This window comes from Mesoplodon mirus (genome assembly GCF_964341445.2).
Source record: "Mesoplodon mirus genome assembly, contig: HAP1_SCAFFOLD_680, whole genome shotgun sequence".
Lineage (NCBI taxonomy): Eukaryota > Metazoa > Chordata > Mammalia > Artiodactyla > Ziphiidae > Mesoplodon > Mesoplodon mirus.
In genome coordinates this window covers 277866-298818 of record NW_028295349.1, presented here as the reverse complement: position 1 = coordinate 298818, position 20953 = coordinate 277866, and the positions used below count along the sequence as shown (strand labels likewise).

General features: G+C 43.2%; 1 protein-coding gene across 1 annotated transcript in view; it reads left to right on the top strand.

The window, feature by feature from the left end:
• Positions 1 to 20953, top strand: part of LOC309797519 (uncharacterized protein) — a gene marked incomplete at both ends in the record, with an annotated part of 39607 nt that overhangs the window by 13902 nt on the left and 4752 nt on the right. Inside the window, 9 exons of the mRNA XM_082646028.1 lie at positions 1046 to 1093; positions 3624 to 3694; positions 4150 to 4180; positions 8728 to 8793; positions 14485 to 14555; positions 15017 to 15041; positions 17043 to 17171; positions 18674 to 18744; positions 19213 to 19237. Coding sequence (XP_082502154.1) covers positions 1046 to 1093; positions 3624 to 3694; positions 4150 to 4180; positions 8728 to 8793; positions 14485 to 14555; positions 15017 to 15041; positions 17043 to 17171; positions 18674 to 18744; positions 19213 to 19237 — 537 coding nt within the window. The remainder of the gene's footprint in view (positions 1 to 1045; positions 1094 to 3623; positions 3695 to 4149; positions 4181 to 8727; positions 8794 to 14484; positions 14556 to 15016; positions 15042 to 17042; positions 17172 to 18673; positions 18745 to 19212; positions 19238 to 20953) is intronic.

Here is a 20953-nt window from a genome sequence, read left to right as displayed (position 1 = left end):
CAATAAGAAATCTCCAGTCTATGAATATGATATGCCATTTCAATTATTTTTTCCTTGTTAAATACTTTCAGCAGTGGTTTGTAGTTTTCAGTGTACAGGCCATTTACCTTCTAAGGGCATTTTGTCCCTTCCTTCCCTGGATATTTCAGAGGCAGTGGTGAGAACGATGGCCTCATGAAGTGATTGAATGTCCCTCTCTCCCTTCTGCAGCTGCTCGCTGATTATGTCTAGCACAGTTGCACTGGGCCATGCTCATTACCTCTCCCCCCAAGTGGAACACCTGTCGGGAATTCCTCTAGGATCTGGGTGTTGACATTACTGTTTCAGTGTCCCCAAGGTCTCATGAGTGCCTGGCAAGTGTGCCTGATCCTAGGAAACACCTACAAATGAATCATCAAATCTGGCAAGCAAACTGCCCTGCAGAATGTGTTGGGCTGCACCTCTCACACCTGCAAGCCCTGTACTTGCTCAACCTCAGGGCTAAGAACAGAGCCTGGAATCAGGGACAGAGACATTCATGGTTTAATAGATGGGAGATCTTTCACGTCAGAAGCAATGTAGTCCTGGAGAGACATCCCACTGTAGATAGCCAATGGCAGTCAGAACGCAGCAGCAGCAGTAGGAGCATTCTTCACTCTGGGCGGAATAGGCAGGCTACCAGTTAAAGGGGGAATTGACAGCAGTTGGGCTCATCGGTTACCAGGGAAACCAGCAGAGTGACGCATCCCTCTTACCTCTTGTACTAAGTACTTCACTGGGCACAAGTTTTTCCTTTGATAAACCATCAGCAAACAGCCATCTTGAATGGGTATATATATATATATATATATATATATATATATATATGGAGAGAGAGAAAGAGAGGGATGTGTATTACAGTGTGGTAGCCACTAGCTAGATGTGCCTGTTATAATTTATTTAACTCAATTAATGATTAACTCATAGTATTAAAATAAAACAAATAAAATATCCAATTACTCAGTCACATTAGTCACATTTTAAATGTATCCATAAGACTTGTAAATTCATGTTCGTGTTTCTACAGATTCGACTCTGGATAGCATTTGTGGCCGTGATAAGGAAAAGGATACAGGTAGGAACAACACTTAGGTAGGATCTAATGGCAGAGGGTTCCTGGAACTTTAGGGTTATATCTCCTGCTTTGGAGACTGAGGAAGGTGGATATGAAATCAGAAAGAAGAATAAAATATGTGTAGAGTTCGGACTTGTTTTTTTCATATTTTAATGATACAAGAGAAAGCAATTGTGTCCTTAGACGTGACTGTGCTCTATAATCACATTTTCTTGATTTGCTCATCAAAAATGATCTTTTGCACATGAGCTGCTCTTTCTTGTGCTTGTCACTCCCTAATATGGAAGTTTGTTTTCTGGTTAGCACATGTAGGGTATTGTGCACAGGAGAGTTTGTTTTCTTTTGCATATTGACCCATGATGGACAGAACAAAACACTCATGGGTCAAAACACTCATGGGCCCTTGAAACTTGAGACCAAGTTCTTCTAGAAAGGGTGAGGTGGTGGATGAGAAGTGAACTGTCTCCCTCTGCACTTTCAGGACTTGTGGCTCCACCTCATGTTTTGTCCTCACTGTTAGTTCCTCTTGTAAAGGACAGTCCCAGAGATGGATGAGTCACAGAACACATGCTCTGGGAACACTGCATGTGCTCAGTCACCTTGAGCTCATCTCAGCCTCTCCATTTCCCCAAGGCTGATGTGCTGACATGCTTCCATTTGAGAGGGGTCCACGTCCAGCTGCCCCTAAAGACCCTTCATGGCCGGCAGGAATTCTAGAGGACAGTGTGAAGGTGCTGCTGGGCTATTTCACACACTTGCTTTCAAAGCCCTGCTGACCTGGTCTCCTGGGGTTGACCAGGCCCAGGACAGAGACTCAGGGCAGCAGGACCCAGGGTCACTGCTCTTCTTACAACCCACTGCTCCTTCCAGACAGCCCTGCTCTTGCTCCCCACCGCACAGTCCTGCCTACCCTCTGACCTTTCCTCAGGCCTGCCTTGGTCTTATCCTTCCCAGTTCTTCCAAGGCTGGGGTATACCCAGGCAGGTGCTCTGTGTTTATGAGGCTTCCTCTGCTGTAGAATTTTGTTTCAGTTTTCCAGATTAAGGGAATTGGGACAAGTTACTTTTAACTCTAATATTGCTTTCATCCGCTCTAAGGGGCTAAGATACTTACGGAGTTCTTTTGAAGTACCTAAGGTTAGCTCAGGCACAGAACCCTTACTTGTTTTGTGAAGTTGGTTGCATGTTCTTCCCTCAACACAGCTGTTGCCCAGATTTGGTTAATATTCCTTTTCCTCAGAAGGAGATGGTGCAGAGATAAATGTTCTAAGCTCTTGATCTCCTAAGTGGAAAAGCCAAACTGAGAACCCAGGGGTTGGTCCCAATATGGATGCTCTGGATCCCTGACCTGCACTTACAACTCAGCCAAGGGATCCTCAGTCATGGAGCAAGGGAGTCCCTGCATTCGTATCCTTGGCTGGAAGTCCTAGCATCTACAAAGGTCCAGACCTTGCCCATCAGGTGGCCTTAATGATCACAGAATCCAGGGCAGCTATGGCTGGACTTATCAGTTGACTTTGGCACAGTCATTAATGTGAAATTCACCTCAAGACCTGCATTCTCCTGGTCAGCTACAGATTCTGAGAGGTTTGAGACACCATGTACACAGTACAGGTCATATCTGTCAGTGCTGGTGTCATTGCTTAAACAAGGCCAAAAGCAGATAAGAATCAGTGAGCTATTTATTGTATTGGATAACATTACCACAAGCCATAGAATTGGTCAATTCCTGTAGCCCACACCCAAGGACTCAAAGTGGAACCTGACTGTTAGCCTGTACACTTCTCCTGCACAGCTGGGTTAGAAACAGGCTGTGCTGAGTCCGGGCTCCCTCTTCATAACAAAGTGTCCCACTTATGGAACAGCTCCCTAGAGTATGGACAGCCGCTGACTCAGTGGGCATACGTACATTGTATAGCAAACAAAGACTGGGAGAAAAATATGATACGATTGATAGTGGCTGTATCTAAAGGGTAGGATTTCAGTTTTGTCAAATCTTGTGTATTTGATTTTCTTTAAGACAAGTGATTAGTGAATAAATGTAGCATATTTTGTCTAGGATTGAATTCAGTCCTTTAATGGAGGTTGCTGTTAATCAAGTATAAAATATCATACAACAGAAGTCATGATAAATGCAGTAGCTGGCATTGTGGATGCTGGGGAAAGAGTGATCTGGGAAAAATCAAGCGACAGTGGCAATTTAGCAGAAGCTCAAAAGAGGCAGGATGGGTCATGGGTCTCTGTCATTGAAACAGAGCATGCATTTTAATGTTTACCATTTTTTAGATCGACCCTTCCCTTCTGATTAGGCTCCCTTTAGCTACAAAGCCAAAGCTCTGTTTTCATTTCCTTCCTCTTGTCCTTTACCTTCCTTCATCCCGCAAAGAGGATGGCCCAACACCAGCTCAGCCCACACTTACTAACCTCCCACATCCATACACACCACCCCATGTCCTCATCGAGAAGAAAGGCCCTGAGTCATTCCTGAGCTGCATCACCAGTGTCCTGACAGTTACTCTGTGTCCCTCCAGCTCTCCCTGATGATGTGGCGGTAGACCTGCACCGTGATAGGACAGAAGAAAAGCCTCCGAGGATCATCAAGGTAAGCTGGATTTTTTCTGGTCTGAGATCGAAATATTGCTTTATTTCTCTTTCAATAGATTTAAGTTATGAATATTTGAGGGTATTCCTTCCAGATACATACAATTCCCTTGGTTGGGAGAATGTGGAGTGAGAGTCTATTACCAACTCATGGTGCCTGATTCCTCAGGACATTAAAATTGACAGCATCCATTACAGCCTGTAGAGTATGGAGCTCTCTCTCCTGGAGCGATTTTTCCTCTAGGCAGAGAATTCTGTAATTTCCAACCTAAATGGACTTGGAAGTTCCATCCTCCTAGAAAAGTTCTTGCCTTTCAGCCTGAGTAGGTTTGCTCTGATAACCCTTGCTGGGTTCCCTGGACCACTGTTTCTTATCAGGTTTTCTACTGTCAGCAAATGAACAAAAGACCTGAGCATCACTGTGATCTTATCCTCATAGTGTTTTCTCTTCTGTAGTTGCAGGTGGCCTTCACAGAACGTGAAAACGGTATGTATTCTGGAATCAGTCACTTGGGGAGGAAGAACTTTGAAGATGAGAAAGTGGGACATTCTTGCTGGTTTTAGTGTAGAGGGCAAACTGATTCCAAATTTGTGCTGGGAATGAGAGTAGGGGTCCTGGTGATAGAAAGAGATTTACAAGTAATGTGACCTGTTACTATAGTCCCAGGAAGAAGCTGTATTACGGTTAGGTGGTGTAAGTTTGTGTGCATGAGAAAGGGTGTGTCTGTATGTGAAATGAGTGGTATGATTCTGTGTGTGTATGTGAACATTTTGTGTTGTGTTTCCCTTGACTTATGTTCCCATAAACATCACTGTTCCTTGTGCCATCTTTCTAAAAAATTTTCCCATCGACTCTGCATCATGAATGGGTATGGATATAAAAGTAAATAAACTGTACACTTTCAGGGTGTGCATTGATTTTATACCAAGTGAGCCTCATTTAACCTGGAAAACAAATCCTATCACCACCCAGGCAAATGTTTACTGGATTCTTTTTTTTTTTTCTTTTGGCTGTGTTGGGTCTTCGTTGCACTGTGCGGGCTTCTCATTTCGGTGGCTACTGTTGTTCCAGACCACGGGCTCTAAGTGCATGGGCTACAAAATTTGTGGCACGTGGGCTCAGTAGTTGTGATTTTCAGGGTCTAGAGCACAGGCTTAGTAGTTGTGGTGCACGGGTTTAGTTGCTCCATGGCTGGATTCTTAGTGAACAAAACTGGGTTTCAGCATGCCTACTACTGGGCCAATTACAACTTCATTTAATAAGAAATCTCATCTCTTAGTACGTCTCATAACATTCTGAATGGTTATGATACATCTCTCTGCCACTTCCCTCATTCTAACTGTTTCCTATTAGAGCCTCAGGAGGAGTCCTCCCCCCTTACCTGAAGCACCTAGTGCTAGGCAGGACTCCTTCTTTTTGCAGGGAGCCCATGATTGTACCCACATGCCACACCCAGTTCTGGAGGAGTCCGAGAAAGAAGGAGCCTCCAGGAGTAGATGGAGGAAATTCACTCCACCTTTCTCCTTTGAGGCTAATATTCACTATCGGATTCTCTGCTAAGGAAACGCAATGTCCTTCTCCTGTAGAAAGCCTGTCTTCCATCACTTGTGCCGGCCCTGTTTCTGTGTGCTGGGCAAGAAACACTGCATACAGTGAAGACAGAACCAAGATATCTACCCCAAGGATTGAGCACAGGGTGGGCACTGGCTCCCTTCCCAGGAGGGAGGACAGGAGGTTGTGCTTTGCAAGGTGGGACAGAGAAATCAAGCAGTGTGACAAGAGGATCTCCACTCATGTTGCTGTGCAAACTGCCAGATGATGTATGTTCTTGGTATTTTCTGAAGGCTTTTGCAAGCAAACAAGTCTGAGAGTAAAGTCAATTAAAACATGGAAAGTTATACTTAAAATTTTTTTTCGATAGTGAGTCCTTTGAGAAATACATACTTTAATAGAATATGATTGCCTTATATGTGTCAATATTTTCCCCACCAAAGAAAAAACTGAAAATGCTTGATTGTAAAATGTCACTTGTTTAACCATGAGACTGTCTATGAGTAAAGTTGTTCTAGAAATCGTCAATCCCTAGGTCGTAGTTACCTGATGGTGCTGAGGGGAACCCTGGTGTGCGATTCAGTGCCTGCTACTCACAGGGAGGCTCTTAAGAACTCAGAGACCCGCCCAGTGGACCCCACGTGTGAGGACAGGATTGGCGCCTCGGGCTGCACTTGAAGAGGGAAATGCTTTAGAGAAGTGGAAGGAGATACTTTAAGGACACCTGAGCCATGGGGAGTCAGGTGTGGTTGGTTTAGAGATCAAGGAAAAGTGTACACCAGAGCACAGCCTGGGCCACACTTAGGATGCTATTGGCACTTCTGGTTGAATGGGGAAGAGAAAGGACATCCCCCTCCTGCTGGAGTGAACTGTGGAGAGATGTCTTCTTTAAAGCCTGGGGAGAGGAGCTTCTCTCCCATTATCTCCTGATACCTGTGTACATTCGAGACCCTTCCTCCTTTCTTCTTTCCCTCTGTTGACTCCCTTTCCTTATTTTTCTTCTTTTTTCCCCTTTTTCCACTTGGTATTTATTTTACATATGTATATTTTATTGTTGTAAAAGTACACATACGATGAAATCCAACGTCTTAACAAGTTTTGAAATGTCCAGTCAGTCCTGTTGACTACATGCACCTTGTTGTACAGCATGTGTCTAGAACTTTTCCATTTTGAAATAACACATTCTAACCATTGAACAGAGACTCCCCATGTCAACCTCCTGCCAGCTCTTGGAACCACCCTTCTACTCTCTGCTTCTCGGAGTTTTCTTTCAGTTTTTGACCTTCCGTGACTGGCTTATTTCACTCTTACAAATGTCCTCCAAGTTCTTTCGTGTTGCTGCAAATGGCAGGATTTCCTTCTTTTTCAAAGACTGAATGGCATTCCACTCTATGTATACACCACATTTTCTTTATTAATTCATCTTCCCATGGACACTAGGCAGTTTTCCTATGTTGTGTATTGTGTATAATGCTGCCATGGACATGAGATTGTAGATATCTCTTGGATATTCTTGTTTTATCTCCTTTGTATATAAACCTAAATGAGTGACTGCTGGATTTTATGAGAGTTCTCTTAATAATTTTTGGGGGACATCCATTCTGTTTTCCATAATGGCTACACCATTTTACATTACTACAGGGTACAAAACAGGGTACAGGAGTTCCACTTCTTCACATCTCTGCCAGCATCCATTAATTTTCTTTCTTTCTTTTTTTTTTTTTTTGCAGTACATGTGTCTCTCATTGTTGTGGGCTCTCCCGTTGCGGAGCGCAGGCTCCAAACACACAGGCTCAGCGGCCATGGCTCATGGGACAAGCTGCTCAGCGGCATGTGGGATCCTCCCAGACCTGGGCACGAACATGTGTCCCCTGCATCGGCAGGCGGACTCTCATCCACTGTGCCAGCAGGGAAGCCCTAATTGCCTTTTTATAATACACAACCTAACAGGTGTGAGTGATATCTCCTTGTGGCTTGATTTCCATTTCCCTGAAGCTTAGCGAGGTTGAGCAAATTTTCATATGTAGATTGACCACTTGTATGTCTTTATGGAGAAATGTCTAGTGAAGCTTTTTACCCATTTTGAAACTCAGTTATTTGCCCGCTGTTTTTTTGAAATTGACTTGTAGTAGTTTCTTATATATTCTGGATATTGGTCCCTTATTCAGATACAAGGTTTACACATATTTCCTCCCATCCTATAGGTTGCCTTTTCATTCTGTTGATTATTGAAGAGACTATCCTTTCTTCACTTGGTAATCTTAGAACCTTGGCAAAGATCAGTTGGCCATATATATGTGCATTTATTTGGGGTCTCTCTATTATATTTCATTGGTCTATATCACTATCTTGATCCCAGTAGCAGACTGTTTTGACTACTGTGGCATTGTTATGTGTTTTGAGTTCAGGAAGTGTTAATCTCCATCATTGCTGTTTTCTCTCAAGATTGTTTTATCTACTTGGGGGGTTCCATATGTATTTTAGAATTCTGTCCACTTCTATAATAATGACATGGAATTTTCTGGGTTGTTGTGATATATGTGTACATCACTTTATGTAGTATAGAAATGCCAACAGTATTTCATAATCCAGTCTATGAACATGGTATGTCATTCCAATTACTTGTCTGTTCTTTAATTTCTTTCTAGAGTGTCCTGTAGTTTTCAGTATACAAATTTTCACCTCCTACGGGGCCTTTTCCACTGCCTTCCTCAGGCCTTCTAGAGTCAGGATTGAGAAGGATGGACTCATGGAGAGAGTGAAATCCCTCCCTCCCCCTGCACCTACTCTCTGATAATGTCTAATACAGGTGTACTGGGCCATGCCCTTCACCTCTGTCTACAAGTGGGCCCCTTGCTGGGAATTCCTCTTGGATCTGAGTGTTGACTGTACTATTTCAGTGTCCACAAGGACCCTCCCAATGCCTGGCGTGGGTTCAAGAGCCCAAGATATACCTACATACGAAGGATCAGATCAGGCCATCAAATTTTCTGCAGTAAAAACAACCAGGGGAAGGGTGGCTGGTTGCCTCTTTCTCATCTTTGGATTTCTTACAGCTGAGCTTTCCAGTGTGGTAGTCACGAACCAAATGTGTCTATTTATAATTAATTTAGTTCAAAGAATAATTAACTCATTCTATTAAAAAATGCAAAAAACACACAATTGCTTGGTCACACTAGCCATGTTTGAAGTGTGTCTGTACCATCTGGAATTTCAGGTTGGTAAGGTTGACGGTGAAAGCTATAAATGGGTCTATAGAAGTGAGGGGTCGAAAGGTGATTTTCTCAGCATCTCTCCCTCATTTGAAATTTTCAACGGTGATCAATATCTTATTGAAGGACTCTGTCTGCACAGAGCACAGATGAGGTCTGAGAACCTGGAGGGAAGACCAGGGTGATGCTGTGTGAGCCAGCAAGTCGAGTAGGAGAAATGGGTGGGTCAACTTGTATAATAACTTTATGCTCATGGTTGTGTTTGTACAGAATGGATCTTGGAGAGCATACATAGCACTGATGCTGATGACGATTCACATAGCGAACAACTCTCAGGTAGGATATAAAGCGAAACAATTCCTAGAACACTTGGGTTCCACCCGGTTCTTTAGAAACTAAGGAAGGTGAATATGAAATCAGGGAGAAGAAGAAAATATGTGTAGGATTCTGATTTGCTCTTTCCAAATTTTAATGATATAATGGAGTTATTGTGTCCATGTCCTTTGACTGTACTGTGCTTATAGTCATCTTTTCTTGCTTTGCCATTCAGAAATTTTGTTTCTCACAAGACTATTCTTTCATTGCTTTTTCACTGTCAAAGATGAAAGGTTCGTTTCTGTTTGGTACCTGTAGAGTATTTTGCACCAGGATTTTGGTTTCAGTTTTACATTCACGTATGATGGCCATATCCTAGTGGGAACAAAAGTCTCATAGTCACATGACACTAGAGAATAAATTCTTATAGTGAGTGTCAGGTGGTTGATGAGACTTGAACTCTCTCCCTCTACACGTTCAGGACTTGTAGCTTCATCTTACTTTTGTCCTCACTGTTTATTCCTCATGGAATGCACGCTCCCAGAGGTGGATGAGTCACAGAACACATACTTTGGAATCAATGCGTGTGCTCAGTCTCCTCATTTCAGCCTCAGCACCTCCCAAGGCTGATGTGCAGACATTTTTCCATTTGAGAGGCCTCCACGTCCAGCTGATCCTAAAGACCCTTCATGGCTGGCAGGCATTCTAGAGGACTCTGTGAAGGGGTTGCTGGGCTTGCTATACACACTGGCTCTCACAGACCTGCAAACCTGGTCTCCTGAAATTCACCAGGCCCAGGAGAGAGACTCAGGGCAGCAGGACCCAGGGTCACTGCTCTTCTTGCAACCCACTGCTCCATCCGGACAGCCCTGCCCCTGCTCCCCACACCCCAGTCCTGCCTACGCTCTGACCTTACCTCAGGCCTGCCTTGGTCTTATCCTTCCCAGTTCTTCCAAGGCTTGTGTAAACCTGGCAGGTGCTGTGTGTTTAGGAGGCTTCCCCTGCTGTAGAACTTTTGTTTCAGTATTCCAGACTAAGGGAATTGGTTCAAGTTACTTTTAACTCTAATATTGCTTTCATCCTCTCTAAGGGGCTAAGAGACTTATGGAGTTGTTTTGAAGTACCTAAGGTTAGCTCAGGCACAGGACCCTTACTTGTTTTGTGAATTTGGTTGCATATCTAGGCTATTGTGGAGAATGCTGCAATGAACTTAAGTTCATCTCATTGTGATACTGATTTAATTTCCTTTGGATATATACCCAGAACTGTGATTGCTGAATCATATGATATTTCTGTTTATAATTTTATAAGGAACCCCCGTACTGTTTTTCATAAGAGCTGCACTATTTTACATTCCCACCAGCAGTGTACAAAGTTTCCAATTCCCTACATCTTTGCCTTAAGCTGTTAATTTTTTTCTTTATAATACACAGCCTAACAGGTGTGAGGTGTTCATTTTCCTTGCCCTGATGATTAGTGAGGCTGTGAACCTTTTCCTATATTTGTTAGCCATTTGTATGTCTTTTTCAGGAAATGTCTTATTTAAGTCTTTGCACATTTCTGAACCCAGTTATTTGCCCTTTTTAATTTTTTAATGTATTTTGCATTTGAATTGTAGTGTTTTTCTTAGATGTTTTGGACATTTGCTCCTTTTCTGATATATGTTTGTAATCTTTCTGTAAGTTATATTTTCATCCTATTGACTGTTGAAAAAACTATACTTTCCCTATTTGTTGTCTTAGAAGCTTGGTGAATTTCATTTGGCCATGTATCTATGAGTTTTCTTGGGGGTTATTTATTCTGGTCTTTAGGCCTATGTATCTGTTTCTATGTCCATACCGTACAGTTTTGATTCCTGTGGCTTTGTAATGTGTTTTGAAGTCAGGAAGTGAGAAGCCTCCATCTATGTTCTTTGTTCTCAGGATTGTTTTGTCTGTTAGGAGTCCTTAGTGGTTCCATATGTATTTTAGGATTTTTTTTCTTTTACTTTGAAAATGACATTGGGATTTTTATATGTATTACAATGAATTACTACTTACCTTCGTGTAGTGTAGAAATGTCAACAATAATATGTCTCCAGTCTATGAATATGCTATGTCATTTCAATTATTTTTTCCCTGTTTAATTCTTTCAGCAGTGGTTTGTAGTTTTCAGTGTACAGGCCATTTACCTTCTAAGGGCATTTTGTCCCTTCCTTCCCTGGATTTTTCAGAGGCAGTGGTGAGAAGGATGGCCTCATGATGTGAGTGAATGTCCCTCCCTCCCTTCTGCACCTGCTCGCTGATTATGTCTAGCACAGGTGCACTGGGCCATGCTCATTACCTCTCCCCTCAAGTGGAACACCTGTCGGGAATTCCTCTAGGATCTGGGAGTTGACATTACTGTTTCAGTGTCCCCAAGGTCTCATGAGTGCCTGGCAAGTGTGCATGAGCCTAGGAAGCACCTACAAAGGAATCATCAAATGTGGCCAGCAAACTGCCCTGCAGAAGGTGTTGGGCTGCACCTCTCACGCCTGCAAGCCCTGTACTTGCTCAGCCTCAGGGCTAAGGAAAGAGCCCGGAGTCAGGGACAGAGACATTCATGGTTTAATAGATGGGAGATCTTTCACGTCTTAAGCAAAGTGGTCCTGGAGAGACATCCCACTGTAGATAGGCGATGGCAGGCAGAACGCAGCAGCAGCAGTAGCAGCATTCTTCTCTCTGGGCGGAATAGGCAGGCTTCCAGTTAAAGGGGGGATTGACAGCAGATGGGCTCATCGGTTACCAGGGAAAACAGCAGAGGGACACATCCCTCTTACCCCTTTGGCTAAGTACCTTCACGGGGCAGAGGTTTTACCTTCATTAAACCATCAGCAAATAGTCAACTTTAATTGATACAACATACAGAGGTGAATAAACAGGGGAGTGGTGGTAACATTCTCCATATATTATATATATATATATACATTTATATGGAGAGAGAGAGAGGGATGTGTATTACAATGTGGTAGCCACTAGCTAGATGTGCCTGTTACAATTTATTTAATTCAGTCAATGATTATCTTAGTGTATTAAAATAAAACAAAATAAAATAACCAATTACTCAGTCACATTAGTCACATTTTAAATGTATCCATAAGACTTGTACATTCGTATTCGTGTTTCTACAGAATCGACTCTGGATAGCATTTGTGGCTGTGATGAGGAAAAGGATACAGGTAGGAACAACACTTAGGTAGGATCTAATGGCAGAGGGTTCCTGGAACTTTAGGGTTAAATCTCCTCCTTTGGAGACTGAGGAAAGTGGATATGAAATCAGAAAGAAGAATGAAATATGTGTAGAGTTCTGACTTTTTTTTCATATTTTAATGATACAATAGAGAGAAATTGTGTCCTTAGACATGACTGTGCTCTACAATCACCTTTTCTTGATTTGCTCATCAAAAATGATCTTTTGCACATGAGCTGCTCTTTCTTGTGCTTGTCACTGCCTAATATGGAAGTTTGTGTTCTGGTTAGCAAATGTAGGGTATTGTGCACAGGAGAGTTTGTTTTCCTTTGCATATTGACCTATGATGGACAGAACCTGTGGGTCAAAACTCTCTTGGGCCCTTGAAACTTGAGACCAAGTTCTTCTAGAAAGGGTGAGGTGGTGGATGAGAAGTGAACTGTCTCCCTCTGCACTTTCAGGACTTGTGGCTTCACCTCATGTAGTGTCCTCACTGTTAGTTCCTCTAGTAAAGGACAGTCCCAGAGATGGATGAGTCACAGAACACGTGTTCTGGGATCACTGCATTTGCTCAGTCTCCTTCAGCTCATCTCAGCCTCTGCACTTCCCGAAGGCTGATGTGCTGACATGCTTCCATTTGAGAGGGGTCCACGTCCAGCTGCCCCTAGAGAACCTCCATGGGCGGCAGAAATTCTAGAGGGCTGTGTGAAGGGGCTGCTGGGCTTCTTCACACACTTGCTTTCACAGCCCTGCTGACCTGGTCTCCTGGGGTTCACCAGGCCCAGGACAGAGACTTAGGGCAGCAGGACCCAGGGTCACTGCTCTTCTTACAACCCACTTCTCCGTCCAGACAGCCCTGCCCCTGCTTCTCACACCCTAGTCCTGCCTACCCTCTGACCTTTCCTCAGGCCTGCCTTGGTCTTATTCTTCCCAGTTCTTCCAAGGCTGGGGTAAACCCTGGCAGGTGCTGTGTGTTTAGGAGGCTTCCGCTGCTGTGGAACTTTTTTTTCAGTATTCCAGACTAAGGGTATTGGGACAAGTTACTTTTAATTCAAATATTCCTTTCATCCCCTCTAAGGGGCTAAGAGACGTACGGAGTTGTTTTGAAGTACCTAAGGTTAGCTCAGGCACATGACCCTTACTTGTTTTCTGAAGTTGATTGCATGTTCGTCCCTCAACACAGCTGTTGCCCAGATTTGGTTAATATTTCTTTTCCTCGATAGGAGATGGTGCAGAGATAAATGTTCTAAGCTCTTGACCTCCTAAGGAGAACAGCCAAACTGAGAACCCAGGGGTGGGTCCCAATGTGGGTGCTCTGGATCCCTGACCTGCACTTACCACTCAGCCAAGGGATCCTCAGTCATGGAGCAAGGGAGTCCCTGCATCCGTATCCTTGGCTGGAAGTCCTAGCATCTCCAAAGGTCCAGACCTTGCCCATCAGGTGGCCTTAGTGGTCACAGAATCCCGGCAGCTATGGGTGGACTTATCAGTTGACTTTGGCACAGTCATTAAGGTGAAATTCACCTCAAGACCTGCATTCTCCTGGTCAGCTCACTGATTCTGAGAGGTGTGAGACCCCACGTATACAGTACAGGTCATATCTGTCAGTGCTGGTGTCATTGCTTAAACAAGGCCAAAAGCAGGTAAGAATCGGGGATATTTTATTGTATTGGATAACATTACCATAAGCTTTAGAATTGGTCAATTCCTGTAGTCCACAACCAAGGACTCAAAGTGGAACCTGACTGTTAGCCTATACCCTTCTCCTGCACAGCTAGGTTAGAGACAGGCTGTGCTCAGTCTGGGCTCCGTCTTCATAACGAAGTGTCCCACTTATGGAACAGCTCCCTAGAGTACGGACAGCCCCTGACTCAGTGGGCATACGTACATTGTATTGAAAACACAGACTGGGAGAAAAATATGATAGGATTGATAGTGGTTGTATCTAAATGGTAGGATTTCAGTTTTGTCAAATCTTGTGTATTTGATTTTCTTTAAGACAAGAGATTAGTGAATAAATATAGCATATTTTGTCTAGGATTGTATTCACTCCTTTAATAGAGGTTGCTGTTAATCAAGTATATAATATACAACAGAAGACATGATAAATGCAGTAGCTGGCATTGTGGATGCTGGGGGAAGAGTGATCTGGGAAAAATCAAGCGACAGTGGCAATTTAGCAGAAGCTCAAAAGAGGCAGGATGGGTCATGTGTCTCTGTAATTGAAACAGAGCATGCATTTTAGTGTTTACAATTTCTTAGATCGACCCTTCCCTTCTGATTAGGATTCCCTTAGCTTCAAAGCCAAATCTCTGTTTTCATTTCCTTCCTCTTGTCCTTTGCCTTCCTTCTTCCCCAAAGGGGATGGCCCATCACCAGCTCAGCGCACACTTACTAACCTCCCACATCCATACACACCACCCCATGTCCTCTCGAGAAGAAAGACCCTGAGTAATTCCTGAGCAGCATCACCAGTGTCCTGACAGTTACTCTCTGTCCCTCCAGCTCTCCCTGAGGATGTGGCGGATGACATGCACCGTGATAGGACAGAAGAAAAGCCTCCGTGTATCCCCAAGGTAAGCTGGATTTCTTCTGGTCTGAGATAGAAATATGGCTTTATTTCTCTTTCAATAGAATTAAGTTATGAATATTTGAGGGTATTCATTCCAGATACATACAATTCCCTTGATTGGGAGAATGTGGAGTGAGAGTCTATTACCAACTCATGGTGCCTGATTCCACAGGACATTAAAATTGACAGCATCCATTACAGCCTGTAGAGTACAGAGCTCTCTCTCCTGCAGCGATTTTTCCTCTAGGCAAAGAATTCTGTAATTTCCAACCTAAATGGACTTGGAAGTTCCATCCTCCTAGCAAAGTTCTTGCCTTTCAGCCTGAGTAGGTTTGCTCTGATAACCCTTGCTGGGTCCCCTGGACCACTGTTTCTTATCAGGTTTTCTACTGTCAGCAAATGAACAAAAGACCTGAGCATCACTGTGATCTTATCCTCATAGTGTTTTCTCTTCTGTAATTGCAGGTGACCTTCCCAGAACGTGAAAACGGTATGTATTCTGGAATCAGTCACTTGGGGAGGAAGAACTTTGAAGATGAGAAAGTGGGACATTCTTGCTGGTTTTAGTGTAGAGGGCAAACTGATTCCAAATTTGTGCTGGGAATGAGAGTAGGGTCCCTGGTGATAGAAAGTGATTTACAAGTAATGTGACCAATTACTATAGTCCCAGGAAGAATCTGCATTACGGTTAGGTGGTGTAGGTTTGTGTGCATGAGACTGGGTGTGTCTGTATGTGAAATGAGTGGGATGACTCTGTGTGTGTATGTGAACTTTTTGTGTTGTGTTTCCCTTGATTTATGTTCCCCTAAACATCACTGTTACTGGTGCCAACTTTCTAGAAAATATTCCCATCACCACTGCATCATGAATGGGTATGGATATAAAAGTAAATAAACTGTACACTTTCAGTGTGTGCATTGATTTTATACCAAGTGAGCCTCATTTAACCTGGAAAACAAATCCTATCACCACCCAGGCAAATGTTTACTGGATTCTTTTTTTTTTTTTTTTGGCTGTGTTGGCTCTTCGTTGCAGTGCACGGGCTTCTCATTTCGGTGGCTTCTCTTGTTCCAGAGCACGGGCTCTAGGTTCATGGGCTTCAATAGTTGTGGCACGTGGGCTCAGTAGTTGTGATTTGCGGGCTCTAGAGCACAGGCTTTGTAGTTGTGGTGCACGGACTTAGTTGCTCCATGGCTGGATTCTTAATGAACACAACTGGGTTTCAGCATCCCTACTACTGGGTCAATTACAACTTAATTTAATAAGAAATCTCATCTCTTAGTAGGTCTCATAGCATTCTGAATGGTTATGATACATCTCTCTGCCACTTCCCTCATTGTGTTTCCTATTAGAGCCTCGGGATGAGTCCTCCCCACTTCCCTGAAGCACCTAGTGCTAGGCAGGCCTCCTTCCTTTTGCAGGGAGGCCATGCTTGTACCCACATGCCACACCCAGTTCTGGAGGAGTCCGAGAAAGAAGGAGCCTCCAGGAGTAGATGGAGGAAATTCACTCCACCTTTCTCCTTTGAGGCTAATATTCACTATCGGATTCTGTGCTAAGGAAACGAAATGTCCTTCTCCTGTGGAAAGTCTGTCTTCCATCACTTGTGCCGACTCTGTTTCTGTGTGCTGGGCAAGAAACACTGCATACAGTGAAGACAGACCCAAGAGATCTACCCCAGGTATTGATCTCAGGGTGGGCACTGGCTCTGTCTGTCCTGTCCGTGATCCATCATTCATCATGGTTGTGACTCTTGGACAGACACTTATCTCTCTAAATTTCCACACCCTCCACCATAACATATGGGTTACAGCCCCCACTTTGCCCTCCCCTTCACCCCCAACAGGGCTGGGTGTCAGACATGATAATGGATATTCTCCATGAGCTGTAAAGCATTGTTCTCATGAAAAAGCTGAAGAGTAAGCTTGAATCCCTCTTTACTTGGAGCCGTCAAATCCCTTCTCTCCTTTCAACAGCTACGAAATATCCAGCTTCTTCTTGCCATCATTCAGGATTGAACATTTATAGAGAATTTGTGAAGCACCGGTCCTTTATTTTTCAAACATTTTACCTGTATTCAATCATTTTTGGCCACATGACATAATGCTAAATGTAGGCCATATTAACATTTCTACATCTCAGAACAGGGAACTGAGGCAAAGAGGGATCTACATATCATTCCCAAGCACATGCTTCTTCCAAACGGGATTTGAATCCAGTCCATCAGTCATGGTCCCAATGGTTTGCTGAGTTTCTAGACATTCTCAGTTAAATAAAGATATTTGCCCACAAAACATGTCTGTTGGGTGTTTTCACTGCATACCAAACTGCAATATCTTCCTAAGTCCAACTTTGTTTCAGGAGGCTCTGCTGGGCAGCTGGTGAGGAAAGGGACCAAAGGATTGAACTGTGAATAAATTATTGCTAATTTCCCCATTGTCTTCTGCCAGCAAGATGTCAATAATTGTCTCTATTGTAATGCATTTCCCAGGATGCTGCTCCCAGAGTGCCAGAAGAAGAAACACTCATGAGAGGTCAAGAATATCAACCCCAGGCTGGCTGAAAAAGTTCCGCATCTGGCCACATTTTAGGGGGCACCCTATAAATGACCCAGCTGAAGGTACTGTGGAAAATTTTTCATTAGGTTCACTCAAGAATAATTATTCTAGTTGATTCAGTGCCTCATATTGAAGAAAAAGCTATGAAATATTAAGCAGTATTCTTCTTTTATTCCATGTGTTCAAATTGAAACTTACTAAGCCAGCTGGTACTGTTTTAACCATGGAAGTAAACATACATTTAAAATTCAACATTTGGTTCATGTTTAAGAGTGAAGATGGTCTCTAGTTACGGTTTAGACTTTAGCTGATTTTTGAACGTTAGCAACAACACATCCCTCCCTGAAACCATGTTTTGAGATTTCTTTAAATTATTAGACATTATTTAGAACAGGATTATATTGACATAAAAGTTGTACATGCAGTACAGAAAATTCCTGTATCCTATCACTCCAGTTTCAGCTATTAATAATATATAGCATAGGTGAAGTACATTTGTTACAATTAGTGAAACAATGTAAGTATATTTTTACTAATGAAAAGTCCGTAGTTCACCTAAGAGTCACCCCTTGTGTTGTTATATTCAATGATATTTGAAATATGTACAATATTATTTGTCACCATTATGGTGCCATACAGAAATGTGTACACTAATGTTCATAGTAGCATTATTCTTAGTAGCCAAAAGATACAAACAATCCAAAGTCCATGAGGTGATGAATGGATAAATAAAATGTGATATATACACAGAATGGAATAATTTTCAACCATAAAAAGGAATTAAAGATTGACTTATGCTACAAAATGAATGATCCAAATAATATAAAAAATATTTTATTGTTAGTGAAATTAGGCAGGCACAGAAAGACAAATATTATATGATTCCACTAGTATGAGGAACCTAGTGTAGGCAAACTCACAGACACCGGAAGTAGAAATTACCAAGGTCAGGAGGCAGGAGTAAGGTGGATTATGATTTAATGGGTACAGAGGTTACGTTGAAATGATGAAAAAGATTAAGATGTAGATTGTGTTGATGGGTACACAGCATTGTGAAAGTAAGAAATGCTAGTGAACTGTCTACTTAAAAATTATGAAAAGCATAAATATGTATATTTCATCACAATAAAATAAGTCAAAATTCCAACAGAATGGACGATGAATGAAGGAGCGACAGATTTGATTAGAAGGAAGCTGAAAGAGTCTTGTAACATTTCAAGAAGAAGGGGGATTTGGAGGGACTTTGAAATGGGCAGAGGGGCCGTGGGACTCTATACTGAAACATAGTGCAATGTTAGTGTTTAAGCTTTTTCAGACTGACACTTTCAAATTGATTAGGTTCCCTACAGCTAGAAAGCTAAAGGTTCTCTTCCTCATTTCTGAAATGTTCCTCCCCTTTGCCTTCCTCCACCCACCAGGGAGGTTTGTCCAACAGCACCTCAGTCCACACTCCTTAACCACCTGCATCCATACACTGCCACCCTGTGTGAACATTAACGAGGCTCTCTGAGTAATTCCTGAGCAGCATCACCAGTGTCCTGACACTTACCCTGTGTCCTCCTAGAGCCCCCTGAGGACCTGTTGGAAGAACAGCCCTATGTGAGGGCAGTTGAAGAGGCTCCTTCTACCTCCAGGGTAAGCTCCCCTTATTTATCAGAGATTAAAAGTTTGCTTCATTTCTTTCTTTTCCAATTGATTTCAGATATGAAGATCTACAGTGTTCAAGACAGCTGATGTATACAGTTTTGCTTGGTTGGATGAATGCTGATTGAAGGTCTTTCCCAACAGATAACTCATTCAAAAGTCCATTTAAAAAATGGCAACATCAGTTAGAAACTGTATAGTCAGACACACTTTCCTCAGCAGAAAATTTCCCTCCTTGAAATAGACTTTTGTATTTGCCCCTCAAATTGGACCTGAGAGATCTTCCAGGCAAAGCTCCAGCCTTTCCCACAGCTGTCTTCTCTGGTTTCTTTTGGGGCTATTGACTCAACAACAGTTACCAATTTGGTTTTCTGAGGACAAAAAAAGTGATGAAATACCTGTGTCCGCAGAGCACAGGATGCTGAGATCCTTACACTGTTTTCTCTTCTCTAATCACAGGTGGATAGGACAGCAAACAAAAACGGTACGTATTCAGAGATCACCCCTCTGCTGAGGAACAATCTAGATGATGAAGAAGGTGGGACTCTCTTGCTGGCTTTGCTTGGAGAGACACCCTGATTCAGGGTCCCTACAGGGATGAGGGCTGGGGGTGTAGAGCTAGAGACTGATTTCCCAGTAAAAAGCCATGCCCAAGTTCTATGGTCCTGGAAGTAACTGCATCATTTAGATGATGTGGGTTTGTGTGTATCAGGGTTGGGGTGTGGTCCATGTGTGAGCCTATGTGGTGTGTTTGTGAACCTGCATGCATAAGCGTGTGTGTGTTTCCTGAGGAGATATTTCCCTCTTACACAGCACAATTCACCTGTCAACAAAGCTCATCACCACTGCACACTGTCTGTCCACAACCTTGTTCTTCCCTCAACACAGCTGTTGCCCAGATTTGGTTAATATTCCTTTTCCTCAGAAGGAGATGGTGCAGAGATAAATGTTCTCAGCTCTTGACCTCCTAAGTGGAAAAGCCAAACTGAGAACCCAGGGGTGGGTCCCAATGTGGGTGCTCTGTATCCCTGACCTGCACTTACCACTCAGCCAAGGGATCCTCAGTCATGGAGCAAGGGAGTCCCTGCATCCGTATCCTTGGCTGGAAGTCCTAGCATCTCCAAAGGTCCAGACCTTGCCCATCAGGTGGCCTTAGTGGTCACAGAATCCAGGGCAGCTATGGGTGGGCTTATCAGTTGACTTTGGCACAGTCATTAATGTGAAATTCACCTCAGGACCTGCATTCTCCTGGTCAGCTCACAGATTCTGAGAGGTGTGAGACCCCATGTATACAGTACAGGTCATATCTGTCAGTGCTGGTGTCATTGCTTAAACAAGGCCAAAAGCAGATAAGAATCAGGGAGCTATTTTATTGTATTGGATAACATTACCATAAGCCTTAGCATTGGTCAATTCCTGTAGCCCACACCCAAGGACTCAAAGTGGAACCTGACTGTTAGCCTGTACACTTCTCCTGCACAGCTGGGTTAGAGACAGGCTGTGCTCAGTCCGGGCTCCCTCTTCATAACGAAGTGTCCCACTTATGGAACAGCTCCCTAGAGTATGGACAGGCCCTGACTCAGTGGGCATACGTACATTGTGTAGAAAACAAAGACTGGGAGAAAAATATGACACGATTGATAGTGGCTGTATCTAAAGGGTAGGATTTCAGTTTTGTCAAATCTTGTGTATTTGATTTTCTTTAAGACAAGTGATTAGTGAATAAATATAGCATATTTTGTCTAGGATTGAATTCAGTCCTTTAATGGAGGTTGCTGTTAATCAAGTATAAAATATCATACAACAGAAGACATGATAAATGCAGTAGCTGGCATTGTGGATGCTGGGGAAAGAGTGATCTGGGAAAAATCAAGAGACAGTGGCAATTTAGCAGAAGCTCAAAAGAGGCAGGATGGGTCATGGGTCTGTGTCATTGAAACAGAGCATGCATTTTAGTGTTTACCATTTTTTAGATCGACCCTTCCCTTCTGATTAGGCTCCCCTTAGCTAGAAAGCCAAAGCTCTGTTTTCATTTCCTTCCTCTTGTCCTTTGCCTTTCTTCCTCCACCAAAGAGGATGGCCCAACACCAGCTCACGCCACACTTACTAACCTCCCACATCCATACACACCACCCCATGTCCTCATCGAGAAGAAAGCCCCTGAGTAATTCCTGAGCAGCATCACCAGTGTCCTGACAGT